The sequence below is a fragment of the Cydia strobilella genome, chromosome Z (assembly GCF_947568885.1).
Source record: "Cydia strobilella chromosome Z, ilCydStro3.1, whole genome shotgun sequence".
Classification (NCBI taxonomy): Eukaryota; Metazoa; Arthropoda; class Insecta; order Lepidoptera; family Tortricidae; genus Cydia; species Cydia strobilella.
The window spans coordinates 1,694,298-1,709,443 of NC_086068.1; the positions used below are offsets into that span (position 1 = coordinate 1,694,298).

Consider the following 15,146-nt stretch of genomic DNA (forward strand, 5'->3'; position numbering starts at 1 on the left):
CCCAAAGAGTTAAAACGGGACCCTGCTAAGACTCCTCTGTCCGTCTGTCTGTCTGGCTCTGGCACCCCTCTAACTTTGGAATCATGGGTCCAAAAAATATGAAACAACCCGTGAAAGTAAGTCTTAGTAAAAACTTTCAATGAAAACTAAAAGCAAACATGATCGGTTAAGCCATTTTTAGGGTTCCGTACCCAAAGGGTAAAAATGGGACCCTATTACTTATACTCCTCTGTCCGTCTGTCTGTCTGTCACGAGGCTGTATCTCATGAACCGTGATAGCTAGACAGTTGAAATATTCACAGATAATGTAGGTACTTATTTCTGTTGCCGCTATAAAAACAAATACTAAAAAAGTACGGAGCCCTCGGTGGGCGAGTACGACTCGCACTGGTCCGGTTTTTAGGGTTCCGTACCCAAAGGGTAAAAACGGGACCCTATTACTAAGACTCCGCTGTCCGTCTGTCTGTCTGTCACCAGGCTGTATCTCATGAACCGTGATAGCTATAGACAGTTGAAATTTTCACAGATGATGTATTTCTGTTGCCGCTATAACAACAAATACTAAAAACAGAATAATATAAATATTTAAATGGGGCTCCCATACAACCAACGTGATTTTTTCTGCTGTTTTTTTGTGTAATGGTACAGAACCCATCGTGCGCGAGTCCGACTCGCACTTGGCCGGTTTTTCAATATAGACTTGAGATAGTAACTATTTATTAATCTGTGCTTGAGATACAGTATTAACAGTAAATGCCACTGCTGGGCAAAGGCCTCCCCCAACCATTGAGCTGATCTGATGATGGAGACAGGAGCTGGTCATAGGAACACTGTGATAAAACAACGCAACCTAATTGTGTTTGGGGTTTTTAGAATTATCTCGATGAGAAGTATTAGTTGCCTGTGGAAAAAAAGTACAGTCAGCGATAAAAGCTTGTACCACACTGCAGTAAAATAGGTTAATTTATACTTAGGTATGTAGGTTAAGATTAGTTTTGTAATTCTTCTAACACTATTTTATAAGTTAATGTAATATGTAACTAACAACTATGGATTTATGTCCGAAATAAAATTCTTTTATTATTATTTATTTATTAAAAATGAAATTTTTGCCAATAACTTATTACACCTATTAAGCTCAAAACACACTCACCATTACGTTTTACGTCTTATCCTAATGTAGCAGTGTAAAATCGTTTTACATTTGACATTATTAAGAGTAACATAAATTCAACTAATGTTATACCTTAAGTCTTTGTGTTAAAGTTTAAAATATAAGTGAACAGACGATGGCCGAATTCGGCAACGCGAGTAAGAGTGGAGAAAGTCCTAATTAGTCGCGGTTACGACACATGTCATTCACCTGTTTGTATGGCCCAAGGGCCTGACACTCTTTGATAGAGAAAAGTCTTATTGCGATTCCTATAAGAGGAAAGAGAAAATAGTGGCATGCTTTGTCCTTATCACCGACCGGGCATTTTTTCATGGTCGGGTTATGGCAGCATAGGTACCTCCTGATGGCGAAATATCGAAATTTATAAGAGTGAAAGAGAAAAAGGATTATGCTGCCATACATTAACCTGTCAATACATGAATATGTCTTTCTCTTACCCCTGGTCGCTCGGTTTCATGTCTATAACTACTATACTATGTCTATGGTATGGCCATACATGTTGTGACAGTTCTCGCGTCATACAGTCTAAAGAGTATATGCTTAATAGAATCACTACATAGTATACAAATTTTTTTGTGACACACTTTTATTGCTGACTATACTTCTCCTTGCATGTCTATCAAGTACTTCTTGAGACCTTTATAATGAGCCTACATTTGATGTGTTTGTGTTTTTCCATCGAGGAGTTCCTTTGGCTACCTACCGGCTGCATCATCAGAACACCATGTTAGCATATAGCAGTACTCCAAATTTCAACTGAATCAGATACCGGGAAGTGGTTCAAATTTTAGGTTCAAGATTTGAAGCACTATATGTATATACAAAGGTAGGTATATACGCAGTGAAGCTAAATAAGTGCAAAAACAAAGTCGCTTTTCGCTGTATGTTTGTCTGTAAAAACTAACCTAAATACATGCAGATTGAACGGTATAAACCAAACCTCTTTCTACCAAATCTAAACTTTGACCCGTCAGTATGCGAAAATGTTTTATTAAATACTCTAACGGCACTGAGCATAGAGCGGGCATCGAATTCTGGACCGTTCGGAAACCGGTGCCCGCCCCGGTACCGTTATACTAAAACCCAAACACGCGAATTAGTAGTGTGCTCTCTGTCACACTTACCTGCGGCGATTAGGTGTGACAGAGTGCATACTACGTATTCGAGTGCAGCGAGAGTTTGATAACTACGGAATCAGTTCATCACTACGTGCGGGTACCAAAGATAGATATAACTCCGTAATATACAGTCTAAGGAAAAAACGTCTCGAAAATCAAGAAAATTTGACTCTCGATCAGAGGGCGCTACTAGCTTTGGCCTACTGTCGTATAGATGGCGTTGACGGTTTAGTTTTGTTATTTAACAATTTTAACGCATATCAGTGAAAGAACATGGGCCAAAATCATAAAAATAATTAATGCAAATAAAAAAAATCATTTATCCATATTTAAATACATTTTATTGTATTTTTATAAATCTTCATTTTTAGTTTTAAAGTGTGTCGATAGATGGCATACTGTGGTTACAAAATTTACTATGACAGTACCGCTCTAGTATAAGTTACTCTATGGGGTAACGGAAACTAGCGCTTTTAATGGTAATTGAAATTGAGCCGTAATGGTCAGTAAACATAGTACTAATTAGAGTGGCAGCTATAACAAAAAAAGTGGGCATATTCGGTTGTTCAGAATACGATACCGAATATGCCATTCAACGGATCCCTACTATTTTTGTTACATCTGTATTATAGTTATATCCAATACGCGATGAGCTAACTTGTCATGAGTAGAACAAAGTAAAATAGTGTCATTATTGTAAACTGCCACATGAAATGAAAGTGCCACACTTTGTCATTGCGAATGTCATGCAGAGATAGCTTGGTTCGTCTCTAACTGCCTACCTAAAATAAAAACCGGACAAGTGCGAGTAGGACTCGCCCACCGAGGGTCCCGTACTTTTTAGTATTTGTTGTTATAGCGGCAACAGATATATATACATCATCTGTGAAAATTTCAACGTCTATCACGGTTCATTAGATACAGCCCGGTGACAGACAGACGGACAGTGAAGTCTTAGTAATAGGGTCCTGTTTTTACCCTTTGGCACAGAATAAGTAATAGTATTATCATACAGAACGGCCACGCACCGCCCCGCCCCGACTCTAATGACCTTCGCCCCGCGACACCAGATTGACGGCCGTTTGCCGGCCGCTCAGTACTATTTTTAAGCAACTTACTCACACTGACGCATGCCGCGTGTACAGACATGCCGTTCACACATAGAAACGCAAGTGATTTTTGATGTATAGCTTGTCCGCCCTGCGCCTTTTGGTATGGAACCAGGAATGCTGTCAGAATAGGCTAAACGGAAGCTATTAGTAAGTAATTGTGGTATTTTCTATAAAAAGGGACCGTATTGTCGATGGCGCTTACGCCATTATTGACGATGCTCCGATATAAATACAATGCCGCGCGACGCTGTGCGGCATAAGTGCCATCGACAATAAGGTCCCTTTTTATAGAAAATGCCCCATTTAATTAACCCTTCCGTCGCCAAGCATGATTTGAGCAGCAACGCACGTATTCTAGCAAATAAAGAAATTCCATTTTATTCTATTCTATTCTAAAGCCGCGGGCGGACAGACAGACGGACATGGCGAAACTATAGTTCCTAGTTACGGGACCCTAAAAATTTAATACTCAAATGAAGAGGTATAGCTATGGTTAAATATACAGACATACATCAAATTTTCTAAAAACATAACCTCAGAATATTGTCTTCGGTTACCGCGATAGTTACTCGTGAAATAAAACTATGAATACGGATTATATCGAGTATATGGAATTTATAATACATCCCGACGGTGACTGAGGAAAAAACTCACGCACACTGTAAACTCACGAACGCTGTAAAGGGTTCGAAACGTCGGGATGTATTATAAATTCAATATACGCGATATAATCCGTTTTCATAGTTTTATTTCAACATAACCTCAGGCCTAAGATACACTAGTATGTTTAGAAATCGGCTATCATCCTGACATCCTGACTCAACTCAAAGGCATTTCAAAAACTCGCCCATGTCAGTCCATTTAAACGGCACGGCATTCAAAACGTACTAAGAAGCATCGCTGGTCACCCAAATCACAAACAACATTAAAGCATCCCAATATGGGACATTTTCTATGAAAAGGGACCTTATTGTCTATGGCGCTTACGCCGCACAGCGTCGCGCGGCATTGTATCTATATCGGAGCATCGTTAATGATGGCGTAAGCGCCATCGACAAAAAGGTCCCTAGTAAATACCACATATGGCTTCAGTGCCAAGATACGAGGTTGCCAACGTTACCGTCACGCTATTATAGAATTTTGGTTGATTATAGTCGGCATTCCTATAGTCGCTAACGCCCTTTGTGTATGGAGGGTGAGATCGTGCCGGACCCTTTTTAAGTGGTCGGAGGTATTTTTGGGGGCAATTTTAGGGGATAATTCCAGACAGGGGAGCCGTTCCTAATGCTTAGAGAGCGTTGGTGGCTTAACCACTAAAATCTATAGATTTATTATTTCTATCTACACATATGACACAAATCATAAACACTCTATGATGCCTTTAAAATCCGTGAATAATGGCCAACGAAGGGCCTGACACTCTTTGATAGAGAAAGATAGTCTTATTGCGATTACTATAAGAGGAAAGCAAAAATAGTGCCATGCTTTGTCCTTATCACCGACCGGGTGGCATCATAGGTAGGAGGCGATGGCGAAATACCAAAATTTATAAGAGTGAAAGAGAAAAATTCCTATGCTGCCCAAATTTTATATGAATATTCTTTCTCTTACCCCAGGTCGCTCGGTGGCGCGTCTATAACTACTTGCATATACTATGTCTATGTGGCCAACATTAACATAATTGCAGCAAATTTTTTATCTGTGAAAATATTATTATTGCTAAATAAGATTCATAGCGACCATTATAAAACAGCATATCAGTGAGGCGACTAGTCGAGATAATAACAACTTAACAACACCCCAGAAGGTTCGACGAAGAATGCGTTTTTAGGGTTCCGTACCCAAAGGGTAAAAACGGGACCCTATTACTAAGACTCCGCTGTCCGTCTGTCCGTCCGTCTGTCTGTCTGTCTGTCACCAGGCTGTATCCCATGAACCGTGTTGAAATTTTCACAGATGATGTATTTCTGTTGCCGCTGTAACAACAAATACTAAAAACAGAATAAAATAAATATTTAAGTGGGGCTCCCATATAACAAACGTGATTTATTTGCCGTTTTTTGCGTAATGGTACGGAACCGTTCGTGCGCGGGTACGCAATACACGGTCGTCGTGAACGCTGCTCGCACTATTAGTGCTTGAGAAAGGAGACCTAGGCTCTCCGAAACATGTCGCGCGAGTGACTAAAACAAGTGAGTCTAAACCGTAAAATGGCCGGCCTAAACTTGGCCGGTTTTTTGTCGGGATGTCCTGGATTACGTTACATTGAAAACTCTTTCATTTTACGCGGCGGACTGGAGGAGAGGATTTTTAGATATCTTACATTGGGGGTTTAAATAAATAAATAAAAATTAGGGAACATCTTACGTAGCGTCTTACGTAGGCGATCGACGCGCGAACGCGAAGGGAAGCGGCGCGACGCGGCTGAATCAATCCTTTGTTTTTTTTTTCATTTGTGGTTTCTTTCATGGCTTAGGAGGCTAGAATGGATAAAACAAGTAAATAAAAGACATCCGCTCTATAATGCACTTATAATGATGCTCAGATATGACACAGGAAGTAAGGGTTCTGTACGCATTTCCGGTTTCGGCGAGGGGGAGCATAATATATCGCGAAATGTGATGTTTTTGGGACTAAAATTTAAACTCAATTAAATATTTTACAGTTTTTGATTGCCTCGTCTAATCTATCAGTGTACAGTAAGGTGCAGAGATAACTATTAGCTCTATTTTGCTACATCCACTAAAGGTTTTTGACAATTTTGACCCATCTGTATACCTACCTACAAATTTAATATTTGATATTTATTGAAATAAAATTTCACAGCATTACAGCTAAGGGCGCCAATGCGCTGTAAAACTAAGTAATTAAAGCTTATATGTAATAAAGTTATACGATAAATATTGCAATAATTAATAAGCTACCTATGTTGATTCACAAAAACGTAAAAAATCTTTTAAAAGTTTATGATTTTTGTCGGCAAACAAGTCGCAGTCAGGTGCAAAATAAAAAAAAATTGAGGAGTGTCAAAGAGCGGACGATTAGAGAGTACTGGGGCCCGTTTCTCAAAAGTTTGTAGCTTGTAATACAAGTGGAAGTCCCTTTCTAACAAAAGCTGTCAAAAAGTAACATCCGCTTGTATTACAAGCTTTTAATAAAAACGGGCCCCAGGTGTGCTATCGTGTGAAAGAGGTTTCATTAGCTAGAAGGCGATAGCTACGACCACGTAAGTAATTGTAACTGACAGATGGAATAGCCATGTCAGATAAACGTCAGTCCATACAAAAGTATGCACAATTGTGCTAGGTTTTCGGCAGAGGTAAAAGCTCTTAAATGCGACTCCCGTGTAAATGCTATAAGAGCATTATAAGAGTAAAGCTATATTCCTCGTAATTTGTCTGTCCATGCTGATTGACTTACACATTGGCAGATATGGCAGATGAAATGTAACGCGCAACGGCGCGTGGCGCGTTTTTGCGCGCGCACCGGTGCTGTCATAACGGGTACAATAATAACAGGGCGTGTAGATATTAATGCACCACTGGCCAATGATGCAATATGGATGCTGGATATATACACAGTAGATTGACAGCTTACACCAATGCTGACATCTGTTAATTACTTAAACCGAATACGAACAAATGCAACCGGCAACCGCTCTGTAATCCGGCGTTCGGCTGTGTGAGACTTCAAGAAACTGTCATAGGTGGTCGTTCGACGCGAGAGCTATGGCTTTATGAGGTCCAAAAAAACCGGACAAGTGCGAGTTGGACCCGCTTTGCTATAGCTACAACATAACCTTCCCTTTTCTCTGTCCAACTCCAAACTTTGAGCTAGCTTCTAGTGGAGCTGAGAATTATAAAAAAACCGGACAAGTGCGAGTCGAACGACTCCTTCGGTACTTATTAGTATTTGTTGTTATAGCGGCAACAGAAATACATCATCTGTGAAAATTTCAACTCTCTAGCTGTCACGGCTGATGAGATACAGCCTGGTGACAGACAGACGGACAGACGGAGCGTGGAGTCTTAATAATAGGGTCCCGTTTTTACCCTTTGGGTACGGAACTCTAAAAAAGGGCCTCACGACTAAACCATAAATGTAACTTTTGAACTGACTATCATGGCTAAATATCATGTCATGTCTCGCCGACATTTAAAGTTTCTCGAGCGACGAGCATATTTGCGGTAACTTTCTCTACACGCCATAACTATTTATTAAGTGTTTATGTATAACTGTCGCGAGATGTAAGTATGTTTAAAACGCGGAGATAAAGTGTTTCTGTATAATTTAGTGTTAGTGTTATACGAGGTTAGCTGAATTCATGGCGGGTTAGCGTTTTAGACATGTAGGTACTATATACCGTTGTTGAGGTGGTTCAGTTTGTAAGAAGTTTTTATAGTCAATTGGGGTACGTTTGTCGACCGCCATCTTGTTGACATCGGCCCGTGATTAATTTCTTTGTTTTTGCTTATTAACATTGTATAAAGTGTAATACTGACACCTAGCTGAATTTTATGTGTATACCAATACCTTGACACTGGCTAAATTGTCCCAATGGACTGACGGCAACCGGCCAAGTCAAGAGTCGGACTCGTGCACGAAGGGTTCCGTACCATTACGCAAAAACGGCAAAAAAATCACGTTTGTTGTATGGGAGCCCGAACGGAACCCTATTACTAAGACTCAACTGTCCGTTTGTCTGTCTGTCACCAGGCTGTATCTCATGAACCGTGATAGCTAGAAACTTGAAATTTTCACAGATGATGTATTACTGTTGCCGCTATAACAACAAATACTAAAAAGTACGAAACCCTCGGTGGGCGAGTCCGACTCGCACTTGACGGTTTATTATAATCCTCAGCTAACCATGAAGCTAGCTCAAAGTTTGGAGTTGGACAGAGAAAAGGGAAGGTTATGTTGTAGCTATAGCATAATTATTATGGTGGCGAGTTAACAACTGCCATCCGGACATATTTTATTTTTACATATTTTATATTTTTTTATTTAGAAAATATGCCTACCTAAGTTTCTGTGAGTTAACCAAAACATATTAGAAACAACCACAAATTGTCATAGTCAGGGCCTAAAAAACTGATTGAGACTACGGGTGACCCTAGGGCTGGCTCATTCAAAGAATAGGCTTATATAGGCAGCTATAGCTAGCTATTCAGCGTGGGAATGGAGCCAGCCTGTTCCGCAGGGGACAGATCTAGAGGACTTAAAATAGGTGAGTAAGTTTTATTTATTTTATTTTATTAATTTATACTTAATTTTAAATCATTATTTGTGTTTTGTTATTGTATATTCGGTATATAAATGGAATTTAATTTAGTGCGTATTTTTTTTTATACCACGTCGGTGGCAATCAAGCATACGGCCCGCCTGATGGTAAGCAGTTACCGTAGCTTATGGACGCCTGCAACACCAGAGATATTACACGCGCGTTGCCGACCCTTTAAAAACCTGTACACTCCTTTTTTGAAGAACCCCATACTGTAGCCCCTCGGAAAAACCTCGGCATAGCTTATTCAACAGGCGAAGCGTCCGCGGGAGGAAATTCCTCTTAAACCGCACAGAACGTGACCATTTAGGTTCTAGGGTATGAGGATGAACATTTTAAGGTACGGAGGTCTAATTTAGTTGACCACTCGGACCAATACACCCACCATGGATTTTGGAGCGATGACAAGATGCCATCAAGAAAATGTCAGGATTTTGCATTTGTGACGTTTTCAATCAATTTGTTGGCTGTCGATAAGGTTGATTTCAAATTAAATATATCGAAATGGCGCCTTATTGACAACCGACAATAAACCCTTTTGGCTGAAAATGGCACATTTATTCTCATATTGCAACCGTAGCCGGCAGAGCCGTGGAAATCAATGGGAGTTGTGAATATCACAATCATAAAAGAATACTTATACAAAATCACAAACATTTATTTAACACACGTATTTGTATTTTTTTGTACTCGATTTTCACTTTAAAGTGGATTCAATGCATTCGTAAGCAAATTTATAGTTTTTTAGTACTTACCCCTTAATAATAATAATAATAAAATACTTTATTGTGCACTACAAAGAAAAATACATGTTACAAACAATGACAGGACATAAGTGAGTAGAAATTCCCTTAATATTCTACAAAAAAATAGTTTGCCTGTTAAACCTTGTAATACCACCAAGTTTATATAATTATTTATTTTATTAAATAAACTTTTTGAATTTCATGAAACTATTTTTCTCCGAAACATATGCCTTTTTCACTAAAATTTGTAAAAGCGCACCCATAGAACCATCCTAATTATCTACACTATTATTTAAAAAAAATAAACATAATTATTAATTTTAGTTACAATTAAAAACTTGCAACCACTCTCTAATCTTCAAAACTCAACTGGAAAACTTTTGCAATTAAAAGAAAGCCGAGAAATTTACAAGAACTCCATAACACTGTGCTTAAATAATAAAAAAAATCACTTATAGTAAATATATATCCAAATAAATCCCTAAAAACGTAACGTTTCAAAAACAATTAAAAAACCAGGTAAGTATTCATCCGAAACACAATTTTATATCCTCTAAACTTTCTAATAAGCGCGAAAATTAAATAAAACCCTAAAAAAACACCAAAACCTTTTTTTTAATGTACAACCACTTGTTATTATTAAACACACCTGCAATGAACAGCAACGTTAATCGCACATCCATGATTGCAGCAGTCACAACACTCGCGGCATGACGCGCAACGGGCGGCGGCGCACTGGCGGCACTGGCTGCACTGGCAGGTGCGCGCGCGCAGCCCCAAGAGCTCGTAAGGGCCTATACACACCTCGCCGGCCATTTTATTTTAAGTCGGACCAAGGCATTTGCAATTTATTAATTTAATCGTATGGCATAGTATGATAAACAGAAAACAGTTATAAATACAAATTGAGTCCAATTAGCCACAGCATTTGCAATGACAAAGAATAACAATGTTTTCATTAATGTCAAATTTATATTGCTTTTTACTTCGAGGGCATAAATACGAATATATATACATTCCTAAAGTTTCAAAAATATGTGTACGCTCTTACACCTTAGACAAAGTCGTGTTCACATTTTTGAGCCATCTGTCTGGCTCTCTCTCGATATTTTTGCCTTCGACTGTATGCCGTTTATAATGACACTAACTTACTTTGTTTTGTTTAATTCTGTACAAAGTTAGCTTAAACTACCTCTTAATCCTAATAGGAGAAAAACTGACCCAAAAAGGTTTTCTTTTCTTAAATTTTTTGTTCCTTTCATTCCGTTACCGTCATGAAAAATGGCAACGAAAAGGAAATAATAATCTTGGAACTCATGATTCTTAGTAAAAATAACGAAGAAATAAAAAAATTACAGTCACCACCAAACTACTATTTACCTTTCTTTGATATCTTAACAAAAATAGTTCAGTATGAGTGTCACCATGTATGAGTGTCATTAACTGTTCTAGTGTAAATTTCATTGGATAGCGTGATGTGAAAACAAGTTTTGTATATAACATGTAACAATTAAATTCGCTGTATTTTACAATACATAAACTAATTACAGGACTTTATATACCTTATCCTATCAAAGTTCAAAGTTTCAGAGCAATCTGGCTAGTCGTTTTAAAATGGGAGCGTAACTACGTTTGTATGGGGAACCGAGCTTGCTGGAGACTCTTAAGATGGGAGTATAGTCTGGCAAAAAAGAGTAGAAATTAAAAACTGGCAGCACTGTAGTCAATCTAAGAGAAACGGGACGACACGACAGTGTTGCCAGTTTTTAATTTCTACTCTCTTTTGCCAGACTGTACTAGGGTTTGCACGACGGATCCGAAATGTATGGAAAGATCCGCTGATTATTTCATACATTTCGGATCCGGATTGCAAACCCTAGACTGTACGCTCTTTTCTTAAAGGTCGAATCGGTCCGGACATACCGCAAGTGACCAAGTGACAGTTATTTCTAATATCTTGGCTTTACTCAGTGGCGTAACTAGGGGGGGGGGCAGAGGGGGCAAGTGCCCCAGGCGCCATCCAAGGGTAGGCGCCAAAATGGGCAAAAGGCAGAAGCAGGGAAACTTTTGTCAGTCAGGGGACGCAAATTTTGTGACTGCCCCGGGCGCCATATCCTCTAGCTACGCCCCTGGCTTTACTTACGCCCCCTCTTAAGTATTAAATTAACCTATTTCGATTATAGTCTGCCGCCTATTACGGATTAACGCAGCCAAATCGGTAAGTGTTTATAGGGCAACACGGATGTGTCACACATGCACACGTTCGATCGCGCGCCGAATACGCGATGCGGCGTACTGGGTCACTGGGGCACGGGTTCGAATCCGTGCGGTGCACGAATCGTTATGGGTACTGTTTGAACTTTTGAAGCCCCGGTGGGCAGAAAAGTATAAACATATTGGTATTATTTTATACAATAGTTATACGATAATAGTACATTATGATACAAGTGTGCTAAGTTGGTTATTACACACGAGGCGATATTGTGCGCGCGAGCTGTAAGCGAGCGCGCAATAAGAAAGCCGACCGGCTCCCTTTCCATGCATATTATTAGCAATCAGTTACCTTCTTAACTCAGTCGAATAATATAATGAGAAAGCACGAGTGGAATAATACACTGAAAGAGCACGCGTGTTTAATATCTAGGATTATGAGCCAAAAATCGGTGGAATAAAAACGTCGTTTTGAGCAAGTGTGTTGAAAAAAGCTTTTCATTTCTCATGCTCTGAAAGAGGGTCATTGTTGTTCTAAAAGGTGTGCAGAAAATGATACGTGTCTGCACTAGAGCATTTTACGTTCGAAGTACGATTTTTTGAATTTTTTTACGATAAGCAATTGAAATTTGAATTTAAATGTATTTGTTATACAATTTCCATTCTGATATTTGACTCTCCATTCTATAAATAGAGACACTTTTGCCTAAATTGTTAACTGAAGGTAGGGTACCTAAAAATACTATAAAAAATTATACTTGGTCATGTTTTAAAAAAGACATGCATTTTACTTTCCTCGTATTCGAAATGAAAAGTAGAGTGTTTAACTCGGGTGAAAGGCATCATTTCAGCCTCGGACTATTAGCGGTCTCACTGCGTTCGAGCGCCAAAAATACCTCGGCAGAAATGACTGCCTTTCATCCCTTGGTTAACAATCTACTATTTCAATCGAGTACAGAGGTACTATGTGAGGTGCGAAATTTGAAAAGCTATATTTGTTATATTATTGCAAAAAATACTTTTATTAGACTAAATTAGGTAAATTGTAGTTTTTAATTGAATAATAATAATATTGTCTTCGGTTACCGCGATAGTTACTCATGAAATAAAACTATGAAAACGGATTATATATATCGCGTATATTGAATTTATAATACATCCCGACCCCCCGTTTCCCCCCCCCCCCCCACCCCCCGAACCCGTTTTTATCGCGTATATATATATCTTTACTTGAAAATAATTGTAGTGTACAACCAGCCTTAAAGTTTGTAGTCTATAATCGTTCATTATTTTAGTATGTGGGTATTTTTGCATTTTGTAATTTTTCCTCAGTCACCCGTTGACCACGAACGCTGTAAAGGGTTCGAAACGTCGGGATGTATTATAAATTCAATATACGCGATATAATCCGTTTTCATAGTTTTATTTCATGAATAATAATAATTATGCCTTATTAAATTTACTTGAAACTGCACTTATGTAAAATAAAATATAAAATATTATGTAGTTTAGCGTGTAGTTGCACTCTCTCGGAAGGATCTCCACGGAAGACCAGCGTGTGGTATCTTGACATTCATGAACAATAAAGATTGTAAGCCAATATTTTCTGTGTATCTTCCTATTTATAGGCAGTGCCGAACAAGCCCTGTTTCTACTTGTTATCAATATCAGTATGTTATAACATAGAGTAACTTATACTAGAGCGGTACTGTCATAGTAAATTTTGTAACCCCAGTAAATTCACTGCCATCTGTCGACACACTTTAAAACTAAAAATAAAGATTTATAAAAATACGATAGAATGTATTTAAATATAGATAAATGATTTTTTTTATTTGCATTAATTAGTTTTATGATTTTGACCCATGTTCTTTCACTGATATGCGTTAAAATTGTTAAATAACAAACGAAACCGTCAACGCCATCTATACGACTGTAGGCCAAAACTAGTAGCGCCCTCTGAACGAGAATCAAATTTTCTTGATTTTCGAGGCACGTTTTTTCCTTAGACTGTATCCATCAATTACGGAGTTCTATCTATCTTTGGTTCTGTTGTCTATGTAATACCTAAATTTAATCTTTTTCTGAATAAATTTCTTCTATTCTATTCTATTATACCGTATGGTACTATGTGAGGTACGAAATTTGAAAAGCTAATTACTTGTTATATTACTGCAAAAAATACTTTTATTTGATTAAATTAGGTATAGTCAGTATTGGTAAGACTGGCTGTGGGATAAGTATCCTTTATGCCGGAGCCTTATTACACATTTCATTTGTCCAGTGTGAGTTCATACATTTGCCACTGCAAGTAGCTAATGTACCTATGAATGAAGCATCTGGGCGTAAAAGGAAACTATGACTGATGGTCCATCAGTCATAGAGAGCAAAGTTATTTTACATCTCGTGTTTTTGAGTCCCTCGCTACGCTCAAGATTCTAACTTAGAATCTTTCGCTTTCTCGGGACTCATAATAAACACTCGCAAGAAAAACCAACTTTCCTCTCTTATAATAAATCATTTTACGGTTTAGACTCACTTGTTTTAGTCACTCGCGCGACATGTTTCGGAGAGCCTAGGTCTCCTTTCTCAAGCACTAATAGTGCGAGCAGCGTTCACGACGACCGTGTATTGCGTACTGCCGCTGCCGCGCGCCGAGAAAACCTCCTTGTTGCACAAATAACTATTCAATCTTATCCCAACGCACCTTACAATTAATAGCACTTGAGAGCCGGTGCAGACGAACTGCAACCCGACTGCAACTTGTGTGGGAACTGCACGCCGACGTTGCAGTTGGCGTCAGGGGCGTAGCTAGAGGATATGGCGCCCGGGGCAGTCACCAAATTTGCGCCCACTAACGACTGGCAAAAGTTTCCCAGCTATGCATTTTGCCCATTTTGGCGCCGCCCCTTGGATGGCGCCCGGGGCACTTGCCCCCTCTGCGCCCCCCCCCCCCCTAGTTACGCCACTGGTTGGCGTACAATTCCCATGCAAATTGCAGTCGGATTGCAGTTCGTTCGTATCGGCCCTAAACTAACTACACCGACGAATAGAACAAAGTGTTGGATTGTAATCATTGACATCAGTTTTTTAGGGTTCCGTACCCAAAGGGTAAAAATGGGACCCTATTACTAAGACTCCGCTGTCCGTCTGTCCGTCTATCCGTCTGTCACCAGGCTGTATCTCATGAACCGTGATAGCTAGACAGTTGAAATTTTCACAGATGATGTATTTCTGTTGCCGCTATAACAACAAATACTAAAAATTACGGAACGCTCGGTGCGCGAGTCCGACTCGCAATTGGCCGGTTTTCTATTAAATTTTTGTATTAATGACGACAATTGCCACACTTTGTCAATGCAAATGTCATGCAGATAGCTTGATCCGACTAGACCAAAAAAAAAAGTCTGCAACGATTTTGTAAGCATACGCAGTGCAAGTGTTATTTATACGTCATAATTTCATAGAAGTTTGACGTTTAAAATAACACTTGCACTGCTT

The 15,146-nt window shown here is 39.0% G+C and overlaps 1 protein-coding gene and 1 long non-coding RNA gene across 2 annotated transcripts in view; one reads left to right on the plus strand and one right to left on the minus strand.

Moving 5' to 3' along the window:
• The window catches only part of LOC134754548 (CUB and sushi domain-containing protein 3), a 78,750-nt gene extending 68,573 nt beyond the window's left edge, over window positions 1-10,177 (minus strand). The window contains exon 1 of the mRNA XM_063690850.1: window positions 10,084-10,177. Coding sequence (XP_063546920.1) covers window positions 10,084-10,117 — 34 coding nt within the window. The 5' untranslated portion in view covers window positions 10,118-10,177. The remainder of the gene's footprint in view (window positions 1-10,083) is intronic.
• LOC134754592 (uncharacterized) overlaps window positions 1-15,146 on the plus strand; it is a 363,458-nt gene that overhangs the window by 180,534 nt on the left and 167,778 nt on the right. The gene's annotated exons all lie outside the window — the stretch shown is intronic.